Source organism: Anomaloglossus baeobatrachus, chromosome 5 (genome assembly GCF_048569485.1).
Source record: "Anomaloglossus baeobatrachus isolate aAnoBae1 chromosome 5, aAnoBae1.hap1, whole genome shotgun sequence".
Classification (NCBI taxonomy): domain Eukaryota; kingdom Metazoa; phylum Chordata; class Amphibia; order Anura; family Aromobatidae; genus Anomaloglossus; species Anomaloglossus baeobatrachus.
The window spans coordinates 229,415,313-229,443,207 of record NC_134357.1 but is presented as its reverse complement, the minus strand read 5'-3'; the positions used below and the strand labels follow the sequence as shown (position 1 = coordinate 229,443,207).

The window sequence follows — 27,895 nt, the reverse complement described above, 5'->3', positions numbered from 1 at the left end:
ACCCAAATTGTTATAAAGAAAAAAGGTTAACATTAATAGGGGTGCCCAAACTTTTACATATGACTGTATATAAATAGGAATTTGTTGATGGGATAGGTCATCACCTGGCACCCATACCCATCAGGCATTTGCAGATTCAGTGTGGCCGGGTGTACAGTACAGACCAAAAGTTTGGACACACCTCCTCATTCAAAGAGTTTTCTTTATTTTCATGACTCTGGAAATTGTAGATTCACATTGAAGGCATCAAAACTATGAATTAAAACATGTGGAATAAAATACTTAACAAAGAAGTGTGAAACAACTGAAAATATGTCTTATATTCTAGGTTCTTCAAAGTAGCCACCTTTTGCTTTGATTACTACTTTGCACACTCTTGGCACGTAGTTTGCAAAGCAGCACAAGTGCTTACACTTTCTAGTGGGGTACAGCTCCCATTGACTTCACTTTGAGAATGCATGCAACAATGCAGTATTTCATTTAACCCTGGTATGTTACTGTCTTTTCATCTGAAGTGTATTTTATGATCAGCCACTACAATTGTATTTCTTTTTCTTATTTTTTTCTGAAGGAGAGGACGTCGGCGCAAAGATGATAAAAGTCCAAGACTACCAAAGAGGCGGTGAGTAGCTGCTTGCATTAAAGAGGTGTGGGCTCCAGACTATTTTACAGAAATGTCCTATTTTGCTAGCATTAACACTGTTAGAAAGTACATATATACATTACAGAAACCAGTACTTATATTTTCATATTATCTTGAATTGCCTTTTAATTCTTTAATTGGTATTGTAAGGAACCCGACTTTTAGAACGGGGCCATTGCATCCTAGAATATTGTGGGGTATTCAGAAAGGTTTGGAAGGTCTTATGTTCTGCAGGCTGACTAAATGGTTTATCAATGTGGTGACCTAAGGTGGAAATAGAGGCTGAGCTGAGTGTGGATAAATGTACGGACTGCAACATACAAGTAAGCTAAAATAACCCTATTACAGATAATAGTGGTGGAGTTTTCCCAGCAAACCACCAGATGACTGCTCTTAGCTGAGTGTGGATAACTGTAATGACTGCAACATACCAATAATGTAAGAGTCACAGGTAATCTTTTATTGTTCCATCCACACAATGTAGGGAAGAATTGTTAATATTCATAATAAGCCAAAAATAATATTTGTCCTTTTTTTTTTTTTTTTATCTCTATCTGCCCCACTGTGCAACCAGCTTTACATTGCTGAATGGGTGGTGCTATTATTATTTGTTAAGACTACATTTCTCAGCAGCACCCGGCTTTGCTTCAGTGCTGCACACTTTCGCTCCCTCTCCTGTGGTAATTAACCCCACCGCTCGTAGTTGATGTTTAAATTTTTAATCTTAGTACAGTTCACTCCATTTCTTCGGCGCTCCTTTGCGAGACCCAGACGATTGGGTGTATAGCTACTGCCTCCGGAGGCCACACAAAGCATTACACTAAAAAGTGTAAGGCCCCTCCCCTTCTGGCTATACACCCCCCGTGGGATCACGGGCTGCTCAGTTTTCAAGCTTTGTGCGAAGGAGGTCAGACATCCACGCATAGCTCCACTGTTTAGTCAGCAGTAGCTGCTGACTATATCGGATGGAAGAAAAGAGGGCCCATGCAAAGGGCCCCCAGCATGCTCCCTTCTCACCCCACTCTTGTTGGCGGTGTTTGTTAAGGTTGAGGTACCCATTGCGGGTACGGAGGCTGGAGCCCACATGCTGTTTTTCCTTCCGCATCCCCCTGAGGGCTCTGGTGAAGTGGGATCTTACCGGCCTCCAGACTCTGAGGCCGGGCTCCATCCACAGACCCGGAGATCCTGCTGGATACGGAGCTGGGTACCGTCAGGGACAAGGCCCTGCAACATTCAGGTACTCTGTGTCCCCGTACAGACAGGCACAGACACACTCCAGCGTTGCTGGGTGTTCTAGTGCGCCGGGGACAGTAGCGCTGCGCGCTTGGGTTATACTCACTGCAGCTTAGCTGAGTGAGTTTATGTGTGGGGAACTACCGCGCCGGCCGCCACGGAGACTGCGGCGCGGCTGCGACTTGTGGTGCGCCGGGCACTTCGCGCCGACCGTGCTTTTACGACGGCAGCGCTTATAAATCTAGTCCCCGGCTTCTGCGGCCTAGTTACGTTTCGTTCCCGCCCCCAGCCCTGTCAGTCAGGGAAGGGGAGAGACGCTGTACAATAGTCAGCGCCGAGGGCTGGAGTCTTATTTACATACTCCAGCCCTCTCACTGGGCACAGTGGGACGCCAGTTTCCCGCTCTTTGTCTGCAGCACGCCCACGGCCCGCCCCTCTTCACAGGACGCCGGCAGCCATTCCTGCACGCAGTCTGAGCTGGAGAACGGACATAGCCCTGGGAGACCCAGACAGGGGATTCTGGCGACCACACACCCGCTGTTAAGCGGGCGGTAAGCAGCACCTAGGTGCTGACCCCACTAGTGCCACAGTGTTTGTTTTGTGTACTTTTGTCTGTACCTATATATTGCACTGTACGGTCGCTTCTTGGCTTATACCCCTATATTGCTCTGAGGAGACAACAGCATGTCATCCGCAAAAAGCAAGGGTGCCAAGGCACAGGCTTTCTATGCTGCTTGTACCGCATGTGAGGCTACTCTACCGGCAGGTTCCACTGACCCCCATTGTGTGCAATGTTCGGTCCCTGTGCCACTTCGTCAGCCGGAGTCTATGCTAGTAGTGGCCCAGGCAGAGACGCCTGTGAACCCTGCCCCGGTGACGGGGACAGAGTTTGCAGTTTTTGCTGATAAGATGTCTGTGACTATGACAAAAATTCTAGAAACTTTGCAGTCCAGGCCGGTCACTCAGACCATGGGCACTGCTGATTCAATGTTCCCCGGTCCCCCTCAGTTGGAACTAATCCGTGCTCCAAGGGGGTCCCAGGCATCACAGGCTGAAGGCTCTGACTCGGACGACAGTCCCAGGCAGCCTAAGCGAGCTCGCTGGGAGAGACCCTCGGCGTCATCACGCTGGTCAGGGTCTCAGCGAGAGGATTCTCTGTATGATGAGACAGAACTAGGTGATCAGGAGTCTAATCCTGAGACTGCTCTCAACCTGGATACCCCTGATGGTGACGCCATGGTGAATGATCTTATAGCGGCCATCAATAGACTGCTGGATATTTCTCCTCCAGCGGAGGAGGCAGCAGCACAGCAGGAGAAATTCCATTTTAGGTATCCCAAACGTAAATTGAGCTCTTTTCTGGACCACGCTGACTTCAGAGAAGCAGTCCAGAAACACCATGCTTATCCAGATAAGCGTTTCTCCAAACGTCTTAAGGATACACGTTATCCCTTTCCCCCTGACGTGGTCAAACGCTGGACCCAGTGTCCAAAGGTGGACCCTCCAATATCCAGGCTTGCAGCTAGATCCATAGTTGCAGTGGAGGATGGGGCTTCACTTAAAGATGCCAATGACAGACAGATGGACCTTTGGTTGAAATCTGTCTATGAAGCTATCGGCGCGTCGTTTGCTCCAGCATTCGCAGCCGTGTGGGCGCTCCAAGCTATTTCAGCTGGTTTGGCACAGGTGGACTCTTTCATACGTCCATCAGTGCCGCAAGTGGCGTCCTTGACCTCGCAAATGTCTGCGTTTGCGACTTACGCTATCAATGCGGTCTTGGACTCTACCAGCCGTACGTCAATGGCGTCCGCCAACTCGGTGGTTTTACGCAGAGCCTTATGGTTAAAGGAATGGAAAGCAGATTCTGCTTCCAAAAAATGCTTAACCAGTTTGCCATTATCTCAAGACAGGCTGTTTGGTGAGCAATTGGCGGAAATCATTAAACAGTCCAAGGGTAAGGACTCTTCCTTACCCCAGCCCAGATCAAGCAAACCTCAACAGTGGAAGGGACAGTCGAGGTTTCGGTCCTTTCGAGGTTCGGGCAGGACCCAATTCTCCTCGTCCAAAAGGACTCAGAAGGAGCAGAGGAGCTCAGATTCCTGGCGGACTCACTCACGCCCAAAGAAAGCAGCCGGAGGAACCGCTTCCAAGCCGGCTGCCTCATGACTTTCGGCCTCCTCTCTCCGCATCCTCGGTCGGTGGCAGGCTCTCCCGCTTTTGCGGCATTTGGCTGCCACAGGTCAAAGACCGGTGGGTAACAGACATTTTGTCTCACGGGTACCGGATAGAGTTCAGTTCTCGTCCTCCGCCTCGGTTCTTCAGAACTTCCCCACATCCCGACCGAGCCGATGCTCTTCTGCAGGCGGTGTGCTCTCTAAGGGCAGAGGGAGTGGTGATCCCTGTTCCTCTTCAGGAACGAGGTCAAGGTTTTTACTCCAATCTGTTTGTGGTGCCAAAAAAGGACGGCTCTTTCCGTCCTGTTCTGGACCTAAAACTGCTCAACAAGCACGTGAAAACCAGGCGGTTCCGGATGGAATCTCTCCGCTCCGTCATTGCCTCAATGTCTCAAGGAGATTTCCTAGCATCAATAGACATCAAGGATGCTTATCTCCACGTGCCGATTGCTCCAGAGCACCAGCGTTTTCTACGCTTCGTTATAGGAGACGAACACCTTCAGTTCGTAGCCCTGCCATTTGGTCTGGCGACAGCCCCACGGGTTTTCACCAAGGTCATGGCAGCAGTGGTAGCAGTCTTGCATTCTCAGGGACACTCGGTGATCCCTTACTTGGACGATCTACTTGTCAAGGCACCCTCTCAAGAAGCATGCCAACACAGCCTGAACGTGGCGCTGGAGACTCTCCAGACCTTCGGGTGGATCATCAACTTTTCAAAGTCAAACCTGTCACCGACCCAATCACTAACATATCTTGGCATGGAGTTTCATACTCTCTCAGCGGTAGTGAAGCTTCCGCTGGACAAGCAGCGGTCACTACAGACAGGGGTGCAGTCTCTCCTTCAAGGCCAGTCGCACCCCTTAAGACGCCTCATGCACTTCCTAGGGAAGATGGTGGCAGCAATGGAGGCAGTTCGGTTTGCGCAGTTTCATCTGCGCCCACTTCAATGGGACATTCTCCGCCAATGGGACAGGAAGTCGACGTCCTTGGACAGGAAAGTCTCCCTTTCCCAGACGGCCAAGGACTCTCTTCAGTGGTGGCTTCTTCCCACCTCATTATCACAAGGAAGGTCCTTCCTACCCCCATCCTGGGCGGTGGTCACGACAGACGCGAGCCTGTCAGGGTGGGGAGCAGTTTTTCTCCACCACAGAGCTCAAGGTACGTGGACTCAGCAGGAGTCCACCCTTCAGATCAATGTTCTGGAAATCAGGGCAGTGTATCTTGCCCTACAAGCCTTCCAGCACTGGCTGGAAGGGAAGCAGATCCGAATTCAGTCGGACAACTCCACAGCGGTGGCATACATCAACCACCAAGGTGGGACACGCAGTCGGCAAGCCTTCCAGGAAGTCCGGCGGATTCTGATGTGGGTGGAAGCCACGGCCTCCACCATATCCGCAGTTCACATCCCCGGCGTAGAAAACTGGGAAGCAGACTTCCTCAGTCGCCAGGGCATGGACGCAGGGGAATGGTCCCTTCACCCGGACGTGTTTCAGGAAATCTGCCGCCGCTGGGGAGTGCCGGACGTCGACCTAATGGCGTCTCGGCACAACAACAAGGTCCCGACCTTCATGGCGAGGTCTCGCGATCAAAGAGCTCTGGCGGCAGACGCCTTGGTACAAGATTGGTCGCAGTTCCAGCTTCCCTATGTGTTTCCCCCTCTGGCACTCTTGCCCAGAGTGCTACGCAAGATCAGGTCCGATTGCCGCCGCGTCTTACTCGTCGCCCCAGACTGGCCGAGGAGATCGTGGTACCCGGATCTGTGGCATCTCACGGTCGGCCAACCGTGGGCGCTACCAGACCGGCCAGACTTACTGTCACAAGGGCCGTTTTTCCATCTGAATTCTGCGGCCCTGAACCTGACTGTGTGGCCATTGAGTCCTGGATCCTAGCGTCTTCAGGATTATCTCAAGGGGTCGTGGCCACCATGAGACAGGCTAGGAAGCCCACGTCTGCTAAGATCTATCACAGAACGTGGAAGATTTTCTTATCCTGGTGCTCTGCACAAGGAGTGTCCCCCTGGCCATTTGCATTGCCTACTTTTCTTTCCTTCCTGCAATCTGGTTTGGAAAAAGGCTTAGCGCTCGGCTCCCTTAAAGGACAGGTCTCAGCGCTATTTGTCACATCGTCCCTCCGTACAAACGGCCGTTAGATCCATGGGATCTGAACAGGGTACTGGTTGCTCTCCAGAAGCCGCCCTTCGAGCCTATGAAGGAGGTGTCACTTTCTCGACTCTCACAGAAAGTGGCCTTTCTAGTGGCGGTCACGTCTCTTCGGAGAGTGTCTGAGCTAGCAGCGCTGTCATCCAAAGCTCCCTTCCTGGTGTTTCACCAGGACAAGGTAGTGCTGCGCCCGATTCAGGAATTTCTCCCTAAGGTGGTATCCGCTTTTCATCTCAATCAGGATATCTCCTTACCTTCCTTTTGTCCTCATCCAGTTCATCGGTATGAGAAGGATTTGCATTTGTTAGATCTGGTGAGAGCACTCAGAATCTACATCTCCCGCACGGCGCCCCTGCGCCGCTCGGATGCACTCTTTGTCCTTGTCGCTGGTAAGCGCAAAGGATCGCAGGCTTCCAAATCCACCCTGGCTCGATGGATCAAGGAACCAATTCTTGAAGCCTACCGTTCTGCTGGGCTTCCGGTTCCATCAGGGCTGAAGGCCCATTCTACCAGAGCCGTGGGTGCGTCCTGGGCATTACGACACCAGGCTACGGCTCAACAGGTGTGCCAGGCGGCTACCTGGTCGAGCCTGCACACTTTCACCAAACATTATCAGGTGCATACCTACGCTTCGGCGGACGCCAGCCTAGGTAGAAGAGTCCTGCAGGCGGCAGTTGCCTCCTCGTAGGGGAGGGCTGTTTTGCAGCTCTAACTTGAGGTATTATTTTACCCACCCAGGGACTGCTTTTGGACGTCCCAATCGTCTGGGTCTCCCAATGGAGCGCCGAAGAAGAAGGGAATTTTGTTACTTACCGTAAATTCCTTTTCTTCTAGCTCCAATTGGGAGACCCAGCACCCGCCCTGTTTCCTTCGGGATTTTTGTTTTTTTCGGGTACACATGTTGTTCATGTTGAACGGTTTCAGTTCTCCGATGTTACTTCGGATTGAATTTGTTTAAACCAGTTATTGGCTTTCCTCCTTCTTGCTTTAGCACTAAAACTGAGCAGCCCGTGATCCCACGGGGGGTGTATAGCCAGAAGGGGAGGGGCCTTACACTTTTTAGTGTAATGCTTTGTGTGGCCTCCGGAGGCAGTAGCTATACACCCAATCGTCTGGGTCTCCCAATTGGAGCTAGAAGAAAAGGAATTTACGGTAAGTAACAAAATTCCCTTCTTTTCTGTGAACTGCATAGTCTTGTACACCATTCTGCCAGCCCAAATTTATCTTCTGACATGTTCATATAGCTGCCTGTGTCGTCTTACATTATTGTTCTGTTAGCTGGTTTTTAGAAGGGCAAAACTCCTGTGCTCCTCCAAAACCCAACTTGTAATAACCAGGCTTCAACAGAGCTGATACAAGCGGATCTGAGCTGTGTTCGATGCCTGCAGCAGACAGCCCTCTGCCATATGCATCAACAGCTCAGTGATGTGAAACTGCAAATATTGCTCTATCACTGAGATGCCTTCATCCAGGATCCAGGAACTCATGAAAAGCTACAATAAGCGAATAGAGGCTGTGATTTTTGCAAAAGGAGGATCTACAAAATATTAATGTCACTTTTATGTTGAGGTGCCCATACTTTTGCATCGGTCAAATTTTGTTTAAATGCGGATTGCACATTTTGTGTTAGTACAATAAACCTCATTTCAATCCAGAAATATTACTGAGTCCATCAGTTATTAGATATAGGAAACTGAAATAGCTGTTGCAAAAACCCAAATTGTTACAAAGAAAAAAGGTTAACATTAATAGGGGTGCCCAAACTTTTTCATATGACTGTAGATTACATATATATATATAGGGGCTGGAGGCTCTGCTGGATGTGTGTGTGTGTGTGTATATGTGTGTGTATATATATATGTATATGTGTATATATGTGCGTGTGTGTGTATATGTATATATATATATGTATGTATGTATGTATGTGTATATATATATATATATATATATATATATATATATATATATATATATATATATATATATATATATATATATATATATATATATATTTGCCTTATTGCGTCTGTCTGTCTTGCTCCAAAATTGTGTCACCGTGACATTGTGTCACCGTGACATTGTGTCACCGTGACATTGTGTCACCGTGACATTGTGTCACCGTGACATTGTGTCACCGTGACATTGTGTCACCGTGACATTGTGTCACCGTGACCGTGTCCTTACAGTGACAACCGTCGGATTGGCTGCTGGGCTCTGCCTGGCCCCGCCCCTCCACATCGATTGGCCGCTCGGCCTGGCCCCGCCCCCCGCATGGATTAACCGTTTGGCCAGGCCCGCCCCCGCAAATGATGCCCGCTAGGCCACGCCCCCGCATGCGATGCCCGCTAGGCCACGCCCCCGCACGCAATGCCCACTAGGCCACGCCCCCGTACGCGATGCCCGCTAGGCCACGCCCCCGTACGCGATGCCCGCTAGGCTACGCCCCCACATGTGATGCCCGCTAGGTCACGCCCCCCTCACACTATGCCCGCTCGGCCACGCCCCCCGCACACGTTGGGCACCTATACACCTCCCCCCCAGGACAACTCCTCCCATTATACTCCTCTTTCCCCAGGACTACTGCTCCCATTATACTCCTATTATAATCCTCCTATTATACTCCTCTCTGAGGATTTCGCAGCATGGGGGATGGAGCACGATGGGGGGTGCAGCATGGGGGGTGGACCACGATGGGGGGTGTCCAGAATGGGGGGGTGAAACACGATGGGGGGTGCGCAGCATGGGGGATGGAGCACGATGGGGGGTGCCCAGAATGGGGGGATGAAACACGATGGGGGGTGCGCAGCATGGGGGGTGCGCAGCATGGGGGATGGAGCACGATGGGGGGTGCAGCATGGGGGATGGAGCACGATGGGGGTGCAGCATGGGGGATGGAGCACGATGGGTGCAGCATGGGGGGTGGACCATGATGGGGAGTGCCCAGACTGGGGGGTGCGCAGCATGGGGGATGGAGCACGATGGGGAGTGCAGCATGGGGCATGGAGCACGATGGGGAGTGCAGCATGGGGGATGGAGCACGATGAGTGGTGCAGCATGGGGGATGGAGCACGATGGGGGGTGCAGCATGGGGGATGGAGCACGATGGGGGGTGCAGCATGGGGGGTGGACCACGATGGGGGGGTGCCCAGAATGGGGGGATGAAACACGATGGGGGGTGCGCAGCATGGGGAATGGAGCACGATGGGGGGTGCAGCATGGGGGATGGAGCACAATGGGGAGTGCAGCATGGGGGATTGAGCACGATGGGGGGTGCAGCATGGGGGGTGGACCACGATGGGGGGTGCCCAGAATGGGGGGATGAAACACGATGGGGGGTGCGCAGCATGGGGAATGGAGCACGATGGGGGGTGCAGCATGGGGGATGGAGCACGATGGGGGGTGCCCAGAATGGGGGGATGGAGCACGATGGGGGGTGCGCAGCATGGGGGATGGAGCACGATGGGGAGTGCAGCATGGGGGATGGAGCACGATGGGGGGTGGACCACGATGGGGGGGTGCCCAGAATGGGGGGATGAAACACGATGGGGGGTTCACAGCATGGGGGATGGAGCACGATGGGGGGTGCGCATCATGGGGGATGGAGCACGATGGGGGGTGCGCATCATGGGGGATGGAGCACGATGGGGGGTGCGCAGCATGGGGGATGGAGCACGATGGGGGATGCGCAGCATGGGGGAAGGAGCACGATGGGGGGTGCAGCATGGGGGTTGGACCACGATCGGGGGTGCACACCTCCCCCAAAACACACATACACCGCCACACACGTACCGCAGAACACACGCACAGACAACGCCTCACACACAACACACAAACACCGCGGCACACACAAATATATGCACATACCGTGCAACACAGACATTGCACAAAACATACCTCCCCCCAAAACACACACGCACCCCACACACACACCCACCCAGACACACATGCCTACACACACAGCACCACACACACACAACGCTACAGACCCACAGCGCTCCACAAACAATGCAACACACAACACAACACACAAACAACACCACTCTCACACCCACCCACACCCAGACAACACCCAGAACATTTACAGCGCTCTACACAAACACTTGGCAACTACACAAAACAACATCTATATATATAACAAAAATCATACATTACCACCTACACGATACGTAAATTCTAGAATACCCGATGCGTTAGAATCGGGCCACCTTCTAGTGTATATATATATATATGTGTATATACAATACTATGTAATAAACTATGTAAGTGGCAAAAAACAGTTTTCAACAAAGACATACTAAATAACATTTATGCAGTCTAGGAATTTGTTGTAAGAAATAGAATTGCCTCCATCAGATCCTCCTTCATAGATGACCTCAAATCTGACCTAATAATTTTAAGGCTAGAGAACAACCTCTCTACAGTAACTTGGGTTGGAGGCAAAGCCATAACCACATGGGCAACATCTCTAACAATTTCCAGGTATAAAGGAATTGCCTCATGCACAGTCAGTTTTGATGAACGGTTGAATTTGTCTATTTCTTTGAGAGCAAGTGAAAAATTTTGCTAAAATCTGGTCAATCTGCTGCTATAGGAGACTGAGTGAAATCTTTTTCCTTGCGGCAACGCTTTGCCTTCTTCATGTCATCCAAATACTTGTCAAAGCTAAACTCCTCATCTGATGAGGATGAAAATATGGCAGCAGTAGCACTGTCAGGACCCAAGTCCTCTTGCGCCTGGCAGTCTTGTAGCCGCTCATCCTAACTGCTACCTCACTCAGAGCTTCTTTTCCTTTAGTAAGCTGTTGATCATCAAGCAGTATACGATGACTTGGGTCCACATAAACAGCTGCCATAAGAATTTTATTTTCCAATAGCTGTGTCTCTATTTCATTGAAGCAGAAATGCTATCTGCGATTAAACCTCCTCTTTGGGACAGGCAAAATAGCAAGTTCTTCCACTCCCTTATGATAATGCCAGGAGTTAAATCCTCAGCTTGTAATTTTTTAGTCACAGGAAATGGGTGATTAAGCAATTCCTTCAATTCAGCCACTTGTGTCCATTAACCTTCATTTAATGTTACTTGAGGGTTCACCTTATCTATAAGAAACTATTTTAGTTCAAGCAATCGCTCAGTCATTAAATAAGTGCTGCCTCACCAAGTGGCTTGATCGACAATTGCCCCTTTCCCAGCACGTCTCTTCAAGATGGAATCAATTTTAGGGGTTCTGTCTGCAATAACCAACTTCCTCACTTTTCCAATCAGATTTCCAGCATGTGCCTCATGCAGACTCTTCTTGCCAGCTGCAGCGTGTGCACAACACAGCGCATGTGATGAATATGAAAGTGTTTTGAAGCAGCTTCAACAAGATCATCTAATCCTAAAGTATCATTTTGCTGTTCTTCTGTTGTAATATCTGTTTGTTCCTCAGTTACATGAGCAGCGCTGTGGCTCCATCTCAAACATACTGAATCCTAAATGTTCTTCTAGCTGTTGTTCATTACTCTCATTCATCAGTTAAATTGTACTTATCATGTTTGAAGCATTGGTTTGTGAGGATCCATTTTTGGGCTCAAAAGGAATCCTCACAAAGAATGAGCATGTCAGTTTGTGTGGTGTTTTTCTAATCTGCTTTTGCTATTGAAAGTATTATTTATGAGCTCAAAAACCTTTCAGAGGATGTGGTTTATTAAAAAGCTGATCTGCTTTTGTAGGTGAAAAACGTATCCTCAAAAAACGCAGCAAAAACGCAATGTGTGAATGTAGCCTTAGATCAGGAATAGAACAGACATTTATAGGACATTTCATAACTTTCCCAAATTCCTATGAAAAAATATTCAGCACATTCTGCATTGCACTACTGTCCCCAATTTATTATAGATTTTAGGAGTCTGAGTCAGTGCATTTTATACCGACTTCGACTCCACAAAAATGAACTCCGACTCCGACTCCACAGCCCTGTCTGTAAGTATCCTAATTTACATACAAGAAAATCAGTAGAAATCACTAAAAGCTCATCATGGGCACACAGCCTAAAGGATATCTCTGTACCCTTAAGCTCTGTTCCTTTTTTATTAGTATTCCATTTGTGCTGTCTTTGGCCGCAGGGAACTTTAAGGTGTCCAAGTACATGATATGCAATTTTTGTCCATCTAGTCAAGCTATTTTGAGCCTCAAGGTTAGCAAGGAACCGTAATTTGACAACCTACCAATTGCAGCCCTCAGAATAAAACCCTATTTTAATGATTATCACCTCCACTCTTTGCTGCCATCTTAATTCTCTTCTAATCTGGGAGCTCGCTATTGCTCTTATACGTTTTCCTAACAAGGAAACAATTTATATAATGGGGAGCGCTCAGACTGTAAGATCTGGGTTCCAAAATGGCTTTTATCATAGAGTTGTTCTGGTAATGTGGGAAACAGATTAAGGACCCTGGTCCCTTTTTGTAGGGCTAAAAGCCTTTTTAAATCATTCAGACTTTGACAAAGTCTACTGTAAACAGTACAAGCCTCTGGACAAGTTTTGATGGAATTCCAAATACTGACTGTATCCTTTCCTGAAGCTCTTGTGAACAAATGGATGACTACAACTGATAGACCGTCTAGCTTTTCGCCAAAACTACAACCATTATTTTTCAATCCTGGAGAGGAGAATTTCTTTTTCTTTATTTTTTTTTCCTTACTTCCCGGTGATCGTTTTTAGACTTCACGCTCTTTGTGTTCTTCAGTTACAAGAGTGAAAAATAGGTATTCTAGAATAAATGACTTGTCCACTTTTGGAATAAAAAAAAATGGTCAAATAATGTAAAAAATTAAAATTGATATCTTGCTGATCTCCACGGCTCCCATTCCAATGCTTTCCAGTTCCCCTGCTGGCCTCTACAGCATAGTCCTTCTTGACAAGCATGAAATGACAGCAGAGCCAATCACTGGTCACAATCAGTGACCTGTTATATTTTGATGTGCTTTCTGCAGCCCTTGCAGGCTCTTTTTACCCTTTTGTAAAAGTTTCTGCTTCCGCGTATAGGAACAGCCAGTAATCAGGAGTAGAAATGAGTGAACCTTTTGGAGGTTTGGTTCACAGGGCACATTTGAGCCTTAGATAAGGTTTGGTTTGTGACCCTAACTTGATCCAAACCTCAATGGATGTCATATATTGGGCAGTTTGTGCCTCTGCCCACATGCAGCCAGCTATAAGCAGAATACTTCTGGGGGAGGGTGGGCGGCGTTTTTCAAATTTTGTTTGTTTTGTGTGTGCACATTGCGCTGATTTTACCCCCAGTATGAGCCGTTCAAACACTGCACGCAGCCTGCACAGGGATGAGGACCACTCATACCGAGCACAGCGCTGCTCGCTTGAGTGGTTTACTCTCGTAACTCACTCCAACTTCAAACCTGAACTTTGTTTTTTTTGGAAGTCGGTTTCCGAACCTCGAACCTCAGGCTCACTCCTCTCCAGTCAGGAGGATGAATAAAAAAGATCAACCTCAAGCAGATTTGCTGTTTATGAGGATCCTCCTCCTGCTTAAGGCCGCTTTACGTGCAACGACATCAGTAACGAGATATCGTTGGGGTCATGGAATTCGTGACGCACATCCGGCCTCGTTAGCGACGTCGTTGCGTGTGAAACATACGAACGACCGTTAACGATCAAAAATACTCACCATATCGTTGATTGTTGACACGTCGTTCTAATCTCAAATATCGTTGCTGTGGCAGGACGCAGGTTGTTCGTCGTTCCTGCGGCAGCACACATCGCTGTGTGACACCGCAGGAACGAGGAACAACATCGTACCTGTGGTCGCCGGCAATGAGAAAGGAAGGAGGTGGGTGGGATATTCCGGCCGCTCCTCCGCCTCTATTGGGTGGCCGCTTTGTGATGCCGAACGAACCTCCCCCTTAGAAAGGAGGCGGTTCGCCGGCCACAGCGACATCGCTAGGCAAGTAAGTATAGTGTGACGGGTACTAGCAATGTTGTGCGCCACGGGCAGCGATTTGCCCGTGACGCACAACCGATGGGGGCGGGTGCTTTCACCAGCGACATCGCTAGCGATGTCGCTGTGTGTAAAATGGCTTTTAGTCTGTTAAGGACCAAAGCATTTTACATTTTTGTGTTGTTTTTTTGTTTCCCCCCCCCTTCTTCCAAGATTCATAATTTCTTTATTTTTTCTATTAACTTAAATGTGGGACAAGTTGTAGTTTTTTTTAGAATAACACCACTAATTTTACCATCCATTGTACGGAAAAAAAACGGGAAAAAATCCACATGGGGTGAAAAACATGCATTTTGTTAAACATTTTTTTTTTCTTTTTACTTTGTGTTACCATTTTCCGAGACTGGTAACATTTTTATTTTTCTGTTGATTGAGCAAACTGTGGGTTTGTGTTTTGCATGATGAAATGACGCTCTTATTGATTCCAATTTGTGGTACGCAGGACATTTGTTTTTTATTGCTTTTTTCTTCGGCGCTCCATTGGGAGACCCAGACGATTGGGTGTATAGCACTGCCTCCGGAGGCCACACAAAGCATTACACTAAAAAGTGTAAGGCCCCTCCCCTTCTGGCTATACACCCCCAGTGGGATCACTGGCTCACCAGTTTTCTGCTTTGTGCGAAGGAGGTCAGACATCCACGCATAGCTCCACTGTTTAGTCAGCAGTAGCTGCTGACTATGTCGGATGGAAGAAAAGAGGGCCCATATACGGCCCCCAGCATGCTCCCTTCTTACCCCACTTGTGGTTTGTAAGGTTGAGGTACCCATTGCGGGTACGGAGGCTGGAGCCCACATGCTGTTTTCCTTCCCCATCCCCCTGAGGGGCTCTGTGGAAGTGGGATTTTACCGGCCCCCAAGCCCTGAGGCCGGGCTCCATCCACAGACCCAGTGAACCTGATGGATACGGAGCTGTGTACCATTCAGGGACAAGGCCCTGCAACTTTCAGGTACTCTGTGTCCCCGTTCAGGCGGGCACGCACACACCAGACTTGCTGGGTGTGTTAGTGCGCCGGGGACAGTAACGCTGGGGTTTGAGTCACAGCAGCTTAGCTGTGTGACTTCATGTGCTGGGAACTACCGCGCCGGCCACTCTCGGAGCGGCGGCGCGGCTGGGACTTGTAGTGCGCCGGGGACTTAGCGCCGACCGCGCTTTTACGGCGGCGGCGCTTATAAATTTAGTCCCCGGCTTTTGCGGCCTAGCTCCGCTTCGTTCCCGCCCCCTCCCTGTCAATCAGGGAAGGGGAGAGACGCTGTACGTTTACTCAGCGCCGAGGGCTGGAGCCTTATTTACATGCTCCAGCCCTCTCACTTGGCACAGTGGGACGCAGGTTTCCCGCTTTTGGTCTGGCACGCCCAGGGCCCGCCCCCCCCTCCACAGGACGCCGGCAGCCATTCCTGCATGCAGTTCTGGCTGGAGGACGGACACAGGCTCTGGGAGACCCAAGACTAGGGATTTCTGGCGACCACACACCCGCGTTTAGCGGGCGGTAAGCAGCACTTTAGTGCTGGCCCCTCTAGTGCCACAGTGTGTATTGGTGTACTTTTTCCTGTACCAGATATATATATATATATACTGCACTGTACGGTCGCTTCTTGGCTGTATACCCTATATTGCTCTGGGAAGACAACAACATGTCATCCACAAAACGCAAGGGTGCCAAGGCACGGGCTGTATACACTGCTTGTACAGCATGTGGGGCTAATCTACCAGCAGGCTCCAACGACTCTCATTGTGTGCAATGTTCAGTCCCAGTGGCACTTCGTCAGCCAGAGCCTATGGTGGTAGTAGCCCAGGCAGAGACGCCTGTGAACCCTGCCCCGGTGACGGGGACAGAATTTGCAGTCTTTGCTGATAAAATGTCTGTGACTATGACAAAAATCCTGGAGACCTTGCAGTCCAGGCCAGTTGCTCAGACCATGGACACTGCTGTGCCTATGTTCCCCGGTCCCCCTCAGTTGGAACTAATCCGTACTTCACGGGGGTCCCAGGCATCACTGGCTGAGGGCTCTGACTCCGATGACAGTCCCAGGCCGCCTAAGCGAGCTCGCTGGGAGAGACCCTCCACGTCATCACGCGGGTCAGGGTCTCAGCGAGAAGGGTCTCTATATGATGACACAGAGGTGGGTGATCAGGGGTCTAGCCCTGACACCGCACTCAATTTGGATACGCCAGATGGTGACGCCATGGTAAATGACCTTATAGCGGCCATCAATAGGCTGTTGGATATTTCTCCCCCAGCCCCTTCAGCAGAGGAGGCAGCTGCCCAGCAGGAGAAATTCCATTTCCTGTATCCCAAGCGTAAATTGAGCACCTTTCTGGACCACTCTGACTTCAGAGCATCAATCCAGAAACACCATGCTTATCCGGACAAGCGTTTTTCCAAACGTCTTAAGGATACACGTTATCCCTTTCCCCCTGACATGGTCAAACGCTGGACCCAGTGTCCAAAAGTGGACCCTCCAATATCCAGGCTTGCAGCTAGATCCATAGTTGCAGTGGAGGATGGGGCTTCACTTAAAGATGCCAATGACAGACAGATGGACCTTTGGTTGAAATCTGTCTATGAAGCTATTGGCGCGTCGTTTGCTCCAGCATTCGCGGCCGTGTGGGCGCTCCAAGCTATTTCAGCTGGTTTGGCACAGGTGGACTCTTTCATACGTCCAGCAGTGCCGCAAGTGGCGTCCTTAACTACGCAAATGACTGCGTTTGCGACCTACGCTATTAATGCGGTACTGGACTCTACGAGCCGTACCGCAATGGCTTCCGCCAACTCTGTAGTTTTGCGCAGAGCCTTGTGGTTAAAGGAATGGAAAGCAGATTCTGCTTCTAAAAAATGTTTAACCAGCTTGCCATTATCTGGAGACAGACTGTTTGGTGAGCAATTGGCGGAAATCATTAAACAGTCCAAAGGTAAGGACTCTTCCTTACCCCAGCCCAGATCAAGCAAACCTCAACAGAGGAAGTGGCAGTCAAAGTTTCGGTCCTTTCGAGGCTCGGGCAAGCCCCAGTTCGCCTCGTCCAAAGGGACTCCGAAAGAGCAAAGGAGCTCTGATTCCTGGCGGGCTCACTCACGCCCCAAGAAAGCAGCCGGAGGTACCGCTTCCAAGGCGGCTGCCTCATGACTTTCGGCCGCCTCCCTCCGCATCCTCGGTCGGTGGCAGGCTCTCCCGCTTTTGCGACATTTGGCTGCCACAGGTCAAAGACCGGTGGGTAACAGACATTTTGTCTCACGGGTACAGGATAGAGTTCAGTTCTCGTCCTCCGCCTCGGTTCTTCAGAACTTCCCCACATCCCGACCGAGCAGATGCCCTTCTGCAGGCGGTGAATTCTCTAAGAGCAGAAGGAGTGGTGGCCCCTGTTCCTCTTCAGGAACAAGGACAAGGTTTTTACTCCAATCTCTTTGTGGTGCCAAAAAAGGACGGCTCATTCCGTCCTGTTCTGGACCTAAAACTGCTCAACAAGCATGTGAACGCCAAGCGGTTCCGGATGGAATCCCTCCGCTCAGTCATTGCCTCAATGTCTCAAGGAGATTTCCTAGCATCAATAGACATCAAAGATGCTTATCTCCACGTGCCGATTGCTACAGAGCACCAACGTTTTCTACGCTTCGTGATAGGAGACGACCATCTTCAGTTCGTAGCTCTGCCATTTGGTCTGGCGACAGCCCCACGGGTGTTCACCAAGGTCATGGCGGCAGTGGTAGCAGTCTTGCACTCTCAGGGACACTCTGTGATCCCTTACTTGGACGATCTACTTGTCAAGGCACCCTCTCAGGAGGCATGCCAACTCAGCCTGAATGTTGCACTGGAGACTCTCCAGACGTTCGGGTGGATCATCAACTTCTCAAAGTCAAATCTGTCACCGACCCAATCGCTAACGTATCTTGGCATGGAGTTTCATACTCTCTTTCAGCGATAGTGAAGCTTCCGCTGGACAAGCAGAGGTCACTACAGACTGGGGTGCAGGCTCTCCTTCAAAGTCAGTCGCACTCCTTAAGACGCCTCATGCACTTCCTCGGGAAGATGGTGGCGGCAATGGAGGCGGTTCCGTTTGCGCAGTTTCATCTGCGCCCACTTCAATGGGACATTCTCCGCCAATGGGACGGGAAGTCAACATCCCTGGACAGGAAAGTCTCCCTTTCCCAGACGGCCAAAGACTCTCTGCAGTGGTGGCTTCTTCCCACCTCATTATCACAGGGAAGATCCTTCCTACCACCGTCCTGGGCGGTGGTCACGACAGACGCGAGTCTGTCAGAGTGGGGAGCAGTTTTTCTCCACCACAGGGCTCAGGGTACGTGGACTCAGCAGGAGTCCACCCTTCCGATCAATGTTCTGGAGATCAGAGCAGTGTATCTTGCCCTACTAGCCTTCCAGCAGTGGCTGGAAGGAAAGCAGATCCGAATTCAGTCGGACAACTCCACAGCGGTGGCATACATCAACCACCAAGGGGGGACTCGCAGTCGGCAAGCCTTCCAGGAAGTCCGGCGGATTCTGATGTGGGTGGAAGCCACGGCCTCCACCATATCCGCAGTTCACATCCCCGGCGTAGAAAACTGGGAAGCAGACTTCCTCAGTCGCCAGGGCATGGACGCAGGGGAATGGTCCCTTCACCCGGAAGTGTTTCAGGAAATCTGTCGCCGCTGGGGAAGGCCGGACGTCGATCTAATGGCGTCCCGGCGCAACAACAAGGTCCCAACCTTCATGGCACGGTCTCGCGATCACAGAGCTCTGGCGGCAGACGCCTTAGTGCAAGATTGGTCGCAGTTCCGGCTCCCTTATGTGTTTCCACCTCTGGCACTCTTGCCCAGGGTGCTACGCAAGATCAGATCCGACTGCAGCCGCGTCATACTCGTCGCCCCAGACTGGCCAAGGAGGGCGTGGTATCCGGATCTGTGGCGTCTCACGGTCGGCCAACCGTGGGCGCTACCAGACCGACCAGACTTACTGTCCCAAGGGCCGTTTTTCCATCGGAATTCCGCGGCCCTGAACCTGACTGTGTGGCCATTGAGTCCTGGATCCTAGCGTCTTCAGGATTATCCCAAGGGGTCGTTGCCACCATGAGACAGGCTAGGAAGCCCACGTCCGCTAAGATCTACCACAGAACGTGGAGGATATTCTTATCCTGGTGCTCTGTTCAGGGAGTGTCTCCCTGGCCATTTGCATTGCCTACCTTTCTTTCTTTCCTACAATCTGGGTTAGAAAAAGGTTTGTCGCTCGGCTCCCTTAAGGGGCAAGTCTCGGCGCTATCCGTCTTTTTTCAGAAGCGTCTAGCACGACTCTCTAAGGTGCGCACGTTCCTGCAGGGGGTTTGTCATATCGTACCCCCGTACAAGCGACCGTTAGATCCATGGGACCTGAACAGGGTGCTAGTTGCCCTCCAGAAGCCGCCCTTCGAGCCTCTGAGGGAGGTTTCACTTTCTAGACTGTCACAGAAAGTGGCTTTTCTGGTAGCGATCACATCTCTTCGGAGAGTGTCTGAGCTAGCAGCGCTGTCATCCAAGGCTCCCTTCCTGGTCTTCCACCAGGACAAGGTAGTGCTGCGCCCCATTCAGGAGTTTCTCCCGAAGGTGGTATCCTCTTTTCATCTTAATCAGGATATCTCTTTGCCTTCTTTTTGTCCTCATGCAGTTCATCGGTATGAGAAGGATTTACATTTGTTAGATCTGGTGCGAGCACTCAGAATCTACATTTCCCGCACGGCGCCCCTGCGCCGTTCGGATGCACTCTTTGTCCTTGTCGCTGGTAAGCGCAAGGGGTCGCAGGCTTCTAAGGCCACCCTGGCTCGATGGATCAAAGAACCAATTCTTGAGGCCTACCGTTCTGCTGGGCTTCCGGTTCCATCAGGGCTGAAGGCCCATTCTACCAGAGCCGTGGGTGCGTCCTGGGCATTGCGTCACCAGGCTACGGCTCAACAGGTGTGCCAGGCAGCTACCTGGTCGAGTCTGCACACTTTCACCAAACATTATCAGGTGCATACCTATGCTTCGGCGGACGCCAGCCTAGGTAGAAGAGTCCTGCAGGCGGCAGTTGCCTACCCGTAGGGGAGGGCTGTCTTTGCAGCTCTAACATGAGGTATTTCTTTACCCACCCAGGGACAGCTTTTGGACGTCCCAATCGTCTGGGTCTCCCAATGGAGCGCCGAAGAAGAAGGGAATTTTGTTACTTACCGTAAATTCCTTTTCTTCTAGCTCCTATTGGGAGACCCAGCACCCGCCCTGTTGTCCTTCGGGATTTTTGGTTGTTTTTCGGGTACACATGTTGTTCATGTTGAATGGTTTTCAGTTCTCCGAGGTTATTTCGGAGTGAATTTGTTTAAACCAGTTATTGGCTTTCCTCCTTCTTGCTTTTGCACTAAAACTGGTGAGCCAGTGATCCCACTGGGGGTGTATAGCCAGAAGGGGAGGGGCCTTACACTTTTTAGTGTAATGCTTTGTGTGGCCTCCGGAGGCAGTGCTATACACCCAATCGTCTGGGTCTCCCAATAGGAGCTAGAAGAAAAGGAATTTACGGTAAGTAACAAAATTCCCTTCTTTTTTCTTAGTTGAGATGACCAAAAAATTGGTATTGTGTGATATTGATTTTATTTTTCTTCTTTGACAATAGGAGTCAGTTAATTCTATATTTTGATATATCCGATTTTTGTGGACTTGGCGATTACAATTATGTTTGAGGGTTTCTTTTGTTGTTTTGCTTTATTTTTAAAGATGTAAATTTGGAGATGATTTGAATTTTAAATGTTTATTTTTTAAACATTATTTTTTAATTCCTTTAGGGGATTTGATTGTTTGATCTCTTATCCAATATACTACAATATCAAAATATTGCAATATAGTGAAAATCTCTGTCTGCTATGGAGCTCCACCTGTGCCAATTGTGCCAAGATGGCAGCAGGGGGCCATTAGCAGGCCCCAGGCTGACATGGTGACCCATTGGGCTCCCATGATCATATCTCATGGAGCCACTAGGAGCTGATATGTGCAAGCATCGACACGTTCCATTCCAATGCCAAAGCTCAGCTCTGTCCAAAGTTGTTAGAAACAGATGGCTGAAATCAGCTGCCTGTGGAGCCCTTCCACACAGGTGGACCCCTTCACAGGCCTTTATTCAAAGGACTAATGTAAGAAGAAGTTAAATGAATTCACCTGTAATTGAAAAAAATAAAGGATATGTCACTGTAGGGGGCTTTACATGCTGCGATCTCGCTAATGATTTATCGTCGGGGTCACGGTGTTTGTGACGCACATCCGGCGTCGTTAGCGACATCGCAGCGTGTAATACGTACGAGCGACCTACAACAATCGCAAAAGTGCTAAAACTCGTTGGTTTTGGAGAGATCGTCCAAACACCAAATATCGTTGTCTGGTGAGTTACGATGTTGTTCCTCGTTCCTGCAGCATCACACATCGCTGTGTGTGACACCACAGGAACAACGAACATCTCCTTACCCGCGTCCACCGGCAATGCGTAAGGACGGAGGTGGGCGGGATGTTACGTCCCGCTCATCTCCGCCCCTCCGCTTCTACTGGACGGCTGCCGTGTGACGTCGCTGTGACTCCGCACAACCCGCTCCCTTAGAAAGGAGGCGGATCGCCGGCCAGAGCGACGTCGCAGGGCAGGTAAGTAGTGTGACGGGTATTAGCGATGTTGTGCACCACGGGCAGCGATTTGCTTATGACGCACAACCAACGGGGGCGGGTACGCTCGCTAGCGAAATCTGTACCGATATCGCAGTGTGTAAAGCGCCCTTATGACTAACTAAATACATTCCATTAGCAAATTCCATTTGTCTAGGGAGGTAATCACTATTGTACAGTAAAATGGCTGTTGTCTTGTTACTTCCTAGCATGTGCACCTGGAGGTAGCCTATACTACGTACTGTCAAGCTGAGGTGCTTCCTATGGTACATGCTCACAGATTCCTGTCCCATCTAACATTCATTGGACACATTTCTGGAGCATTGTGATTAGCTCCCTAGACAAAATAAATGTGATTTGTTATTTTTTTTTTTTTTCTTTCCTGTTTCTGAAAAACCCATTTAACCCCTTCGCAACTGGCCGATTTTGCGCTTTCTGTTTTTTGTTTTGTTTTTTTTTCTGGCTCCGCTTCTTCAGAGAGCTGTAACTTTTTTGATTTTTCAGTCAATCTTGGCATGTGAAGGGCTTGGTTTTTTTGCGGAATGAGCTGTACTTTTAAATAAAACCATGAGTTTTACCATATGGTGTACTGGAAAATGGCCAAAAAATTCCAAATGCAAAAAAATTGCAAAAAAAAGTGCGATTGCACTTTTGTTTTTGAGATATTGTATTCACTGTGTTCACTATATGATAAAACTAATGTGTGGTTGTGATGCCGGAGGTTGGTGTGAGTTTGTAGACACTGAACATGTATAGGTGTACTTTTATCTAAGAAGTTAAAAAAATATCAGAAACTTGTCCAAAAAAAAAAAAAGTGGCGTACGTTTTGCACTATTTTCCGTGACCCGTAGCAATCTCATTTTTTGGGATCTATGGCTCAGTGACAGATTAGTTTTTGCATCTCGGGCTGACGTTTTATTTGCCTGCTATTTCATTTTGCGCAAAATTTGCGCCAACCAAAAAACTTAATTTTGGCGCTTGGAATTTTTTTTTTTGCTGCTACACTATTTACCAATCCGATTAATTTATTTTATTTATTTTTTTTTTCAAAACTTCTTTTTTTAAACCTTTTTTTTTTTTTTAAATTATTTTCCTAGTACCCCTAGGGGGCTATAAGTATAAGCAGTTTGATCGCTCATTCTTTTCCCCAAATCAGAGCAGCACCGCTTAGATCGGGAGAAATGATCATGTCTTATAACTTGCAGTACTCGGCTGCTGGTTAAAGGACCTGAGTCATGTGAGCTACAGGAGTCATCACATAGCCCTGTGCTACCATGACAACCATTGAATCCACGTGATCACGTCACATTACTTCCGGTGGCGGCCTGTGAATATGCGATTACCGCGATCGCTGTTAAAATGGCGCTGTCACATCTTGACAGCGCCGTTTAAGGGGCTAACAGGTACAAGTGGATAACGATTCCACTCGTTCCTGCAAGGCGCATGTCAGCTGTACAAATCAGCTGACATAGATGCAGAAAAAAGGAAGAAAAACTGTACAACGGCAATTTTGTGAAATTAGAAAATGAGTTTGAGTATTTAATATAAACAGGAAAATTAAAAATAGCAACAAAAAGAGGACAATGTCCTCCAAAAATTAAGTATTACTCACAGCAAGTTGGGCTGCAGTGTGTACATCGCCCAGGCCAAAAGACTAATGCTCTACCAGGATACAGCTAAACCCCCACTAATGTGGAAGCATCACAGGTGCAGGAGAAGCAAATCACACACACACCTCCATGGAATGGAGGGGAGGCGAATGCTAGATGATAAAACTGCACACTAGTGGCTTGCATAGAGCGCTGTTCACATGCAGATGACACAGTCACAAACCCGCAGCCTATTAGGTGACGCCCTTCTATTAGATCAGGCGGGCTGCCAAGCCGTACCCCACTGTGTATCATGTACGGACAGACATTCTACAATGCAAGGCCCAACAGAAAGGAGCCTGGCTGTATCCTGTACAAACAAAAAAATATGAGGTTTTTGTTGGTATTTATGGCCATAAAACGTAAGCCTACAGCCCGCCTGATCTAATAGAAGGGCGTCACCTAATAGGCTGCGGGTTTGTGACTGTGTCATCTGCATGTGAACAGCGCTCTATGCAAGCCACTAGTGTGCAGTTTTAACATCTAGCATTCGCCTCCCCTCCATTCCATGGAGGTGTGTGTGTGATCTGCTTCTCCTGCACCTGTGACGCTTCCACATTAGTGGGGGTTTAGCTGTATCCTGGTAGAGCATTAGTCTTTTGGCCTGGGCAATGTACACACTGCAGCCCAACTTGCTGTGAGTAAAACAGGAAAATTGCATAAAAGGATTAAAAGGGACTTTGGTGAGAGGACCAGCAGTGCTCACTCCACAGCTCAGTGGTATTGTAAGAAGAAATAGAGTGAAAGAGACATAAAATTGCAGCTAGACAAAAGCACCATACAAAAATGTCCACCAGCCACCACTTACAAAGTTAAGTGTAAAAGGCTACTGCCACATACCATAGAGATTAGGTATCCAAGGTAGAAAGTTGTGGTATTTGGAGGACATCAAGCAGGTGCAATTGAAAAAAGCAAAAAAAAACACAAATATAGGACCTCACACTGGAGTGTAATTATAATTGGTGTAAGATGTAATATCAGTTGAGAATCTCCTCAGTCCCCTTCTTAAATATGGATATATTACTGCATAAATAGCGAGCTCTTAAAACTTATGTATTTAAATTACAAATTTGACATATTAGCAATTACTTACTCCATGTGGATAAAAATGTAAAATATGCATTGCAGCCCCTGACCAGTGGGAAATGGTCAGCATTGGAATGATAGTCTTCGGTGAGCTAAGCTGGGTGTCAGTCCGCCATAATAGGCGTTTGAGGGAAGTGTGAGTGAAGTGGCCCATTAGTGGGAGCTGATTGGCTTCCGCTCACGTTGCATACTGATATCTAGTGAGCGTCGGGAAACCTAATGCTGACAGAACTGGTGTGTGAGGTGGGTATCTGTTATTAATAATTGCAGATAAATAATTGCTGTTTTATGTTTTTCCTCACAGGAAGAAACCTCCTCTGCAGTATGTGCGCTGTGAGATGGAGGGATGTGGCACAGTATTGGCGCACCCCAGATACCTGCAAGTAGGTGCAGATTTCTGTTGAACCATGGTTTTACCATATGCTGACTAACCCGTGATAGTGCTTTGTGGTGTACAGTAAGAAATGTTCCTTTATTCTACAGCACCACATTAAATATCAGCACCTTTTGAAGAAAAAATATGTATGTCCGCACCCCTCATGCGGGAGACTTTTTCGCCTTCAGAAACAACTGATGCGACATGCAAAGCACCATACAGGTAAATTGCGTTTGTACAGCAGGGGATTGTGATAATTGATACTTCAGATTCTAACACTGCTTCTGTTATTAGACCAGAGGGATTATATCTGTGAATACTGCGCTCGAGCATTCAAGAGCTCCCACAATCTGGCTGTACATCGAATGATCCACACAGGAGAAAAACCCTTGCAGTGAGTACCTGACCTCTTAAAGGGAATACGTTACTAGGTTGTTTCCACCTCATCTTAGAGCAGCATAATGTAGAGACAGAGACCCTGATTCCAGCGATGTGCCATTTACTCAAATGCTGCCATGTATAACCCTGCCTCCATCACTGATTGGCAGCTTTCTGTGGGTGGGGTGTTAGTGAGGTCATCATTCAGAGAGCTGGTAGATATGCAGCAGATAAAAGTGTAATTTTTATCAAAAATACAGCAAGCAATCTAGTACGTAACACATAACTGGAATCAGGGTCTCTGCTCCTACATCATGCTGCTCTCAGATTGGGTAGCAAAAACTTGGGTACAGATTTCCTTTAAATTATCCATGTCATTTGACCCATAACTGCATGTGTTTATTGTCTTCTCATTTCTTCTCATGTGTAGATGTGAGTTTTGCGGCTTCACCTGCAGACAGAAAGCCTCCCTGAACTGGCACATGAAGAAACATGACGCTGACTCTTTCTACCAGTTTTCCTGTGGAATCTGTGGGAAAAAGTTTGAAAAGAAGGACAGTGTTGTGGCTCACAAAGCCAAGAGCCATCCCGAGATTCTTATAGCTGAAGCCCTGGCGGCCAACTCTGGCTCTCTCATCACCACCAACAACGAACTGCTGGTGACAGATGTTCCTGCTACGACGGCCTCAGTTGTACAAGACGGCCTTGCTCCCCCCCAAATGTTTCACTCTACTCATGGCTCCGAGATTCTTGTCCCCTCCACTGCCCGGCAAACAGCAGGACTGGGTTCTACAACAGAGGTTCTTAATAAGGATTTGGACTCTGCAGGACCCTAGAGCAGGAGAATATTGTCCCTTCACAGCACCTAGACTGTTTCCCCGTCCCCTGCCCTCCCCCCAGCTGGCTGGCTGTTTCATCCCTTCAGTGCTTTCTATATGTCCTTGTAATATTTGCATACACTAATGGTGGGCCCAATTTTTTGCCCCTTGGTGTTTTCAACTAATTTCTTCATCTTCCAGATTGTCTGGTTTGGCATCATTTCATTTTCTGCCCATGTAGTCCAGTTTTGTTTGTTTTTCTTCCCCATCCCATCCTTTCTTACCTCCCTCCTCAGGTGCTGTGCTGTGCACTCTCACTGTACATAATATGTTTAAAGAATAAAAAGGAGCTGTTCTGTCTCAAAATGGAGCCCTTTTCCCCCAAGCAAAGCTGCTAGTGTTACTTAGAGCGCTCCTTGCGGTCTATTTGTACTCGGTGACCCATTGTCCATACTTTTTTATTCACTTGTTAATTTTTGTCCCTCATACAAGTGAAATTTTGCACTTTAGAGTGATTCAAAGAGGGTAGTTTGCCTAAAATGGTTCTTTTTTGGTCCTATCCCATTCACTATCCTATCTGCTTGCTTGCACTTATCCATAAATGTCCTTTCTATTTTAATTATTTGCCCAGAAAGGACACCTTATGCTTTGAGGAGCATTGAACCCTTCTAAAGAGGGGAGAAATTGTACATTGCACAGTATTCATTTAGTTGACATTCAGTCTAATCGAGCTCCATTGTTGCAGCATAGTTCATAGCCCTTCTTGTTTGATACAATTTCAATTTGTGTTTTGACACCATTTTTTCAGCACTTTTACATTTTCATTCTCTTCATCCTCCATTCATACCTTGCACTTAAACCTACTCTTCCTGTTCACTTTTTAAATGAAAAAGGATAAAAAATCAATTTGATTTCCTTGTTTGGGTATTTTACTCGTTTGGAGCTGGCGGTGTGTGTCTGCTTTTATTGTTGTCAGATATTTGTGTCCTGAATGGGTGCGAGTTGAAATTCAGGCATGTGAAAAACCAGAGAAAATGGCCATGTCTGGATATATATCTATATAAATATATATATATATATATATATATATTAGTATATACAAAAATAATAGAAAAAGTGAACGTCATTTCGCCCACATAGGTAACCCTCGGGCACTGTGAGCGCCAAAAACTGTTGTAAAAATTTGAAGTTGTTATCTTTTTTGAAAAGTGCCCCTCTTTCTGACTACTTGAAGATATAAGCTGGCTGCTAGAGCTTTTTGATTGGCTCTTGGATGCCATACAATTTTGTATTCTGTATGTATTGAATACAATAAAAATGCACCATAGTCTGGTGAAATATGTGAGCTTTAGGAAGCAAATGATCAGTATAATTAAAGTATTGATTTATCACTTTCTAGGTGCAAAGTTTTTTCTTTGGGGTTTTATTTGCTATTCGTTTTACTCTGCTATTTTAAAGAAGCCCAGGCAAAGGTTTGTGCATGTTCGGGGGTTTTTTTCTTCCCGTTTTTTTTTTTCTTCTTAAATAAAGCACCTACCAACATGAATTGCTGTGTTTTTGTCCAGTGTCCCCAGAGTTTGCATTACATTCTCCTCTTTCTGAAAGAGGGCTTGACGATCAGCTGATCAGTGGGGTCTGGTAGTCAAAGAGGACCTTTCCCTGGATTCTTTTCTATCTGGGCTCGTTCAGATGAGCTAAAGGGTGCTTTACACGCTGCGATATCGCTACCGATATATCAACGGGGTCACGTCATT

The 27,895-nt window shown here is 48.3% G+C and overlaps 1 protein-coding gene across 1 annotated transcript in view; it reads left to right on the top strand.

The window, feature by feature from the left end:
- Positions 1 to 27,687, top strand: part of ZFP91 (ZFP91 zinc finger protein, atypical E3 ubiquitin ligase) — a 93,583-nt gene extending 65,896 nt beyond the window's left edge. Inside the window, exons 8-12 of the mRNA XM_075349150.1 lie at positions 572 to 622; positions 24,874 to 24,952; positions 25,053 to 25,167; positions 25,240 to 25,339; positions 25,754 to 27,687. Coding sequence (XP_075205265.1) covers positions 572 to 622; positions 24,874 to 24,952; positions 25,053 to 25,167; positions 25,240 to 25,339; positions 25,754 to 26,159 — 751 coding nt within the window. The 3' untranslated portion in view covers positions 26,160 to 27,687. The remainder of the gene's footprint in view (positions 1 to 571; positions 623 to 24,873; positions 24,953 to 25,052; positions 25,168 to 25,239; positions 25,340 to 25,753) is intronic.
- Positions 27,688 to 27,895: the final 208 nt, after the last annotated feature.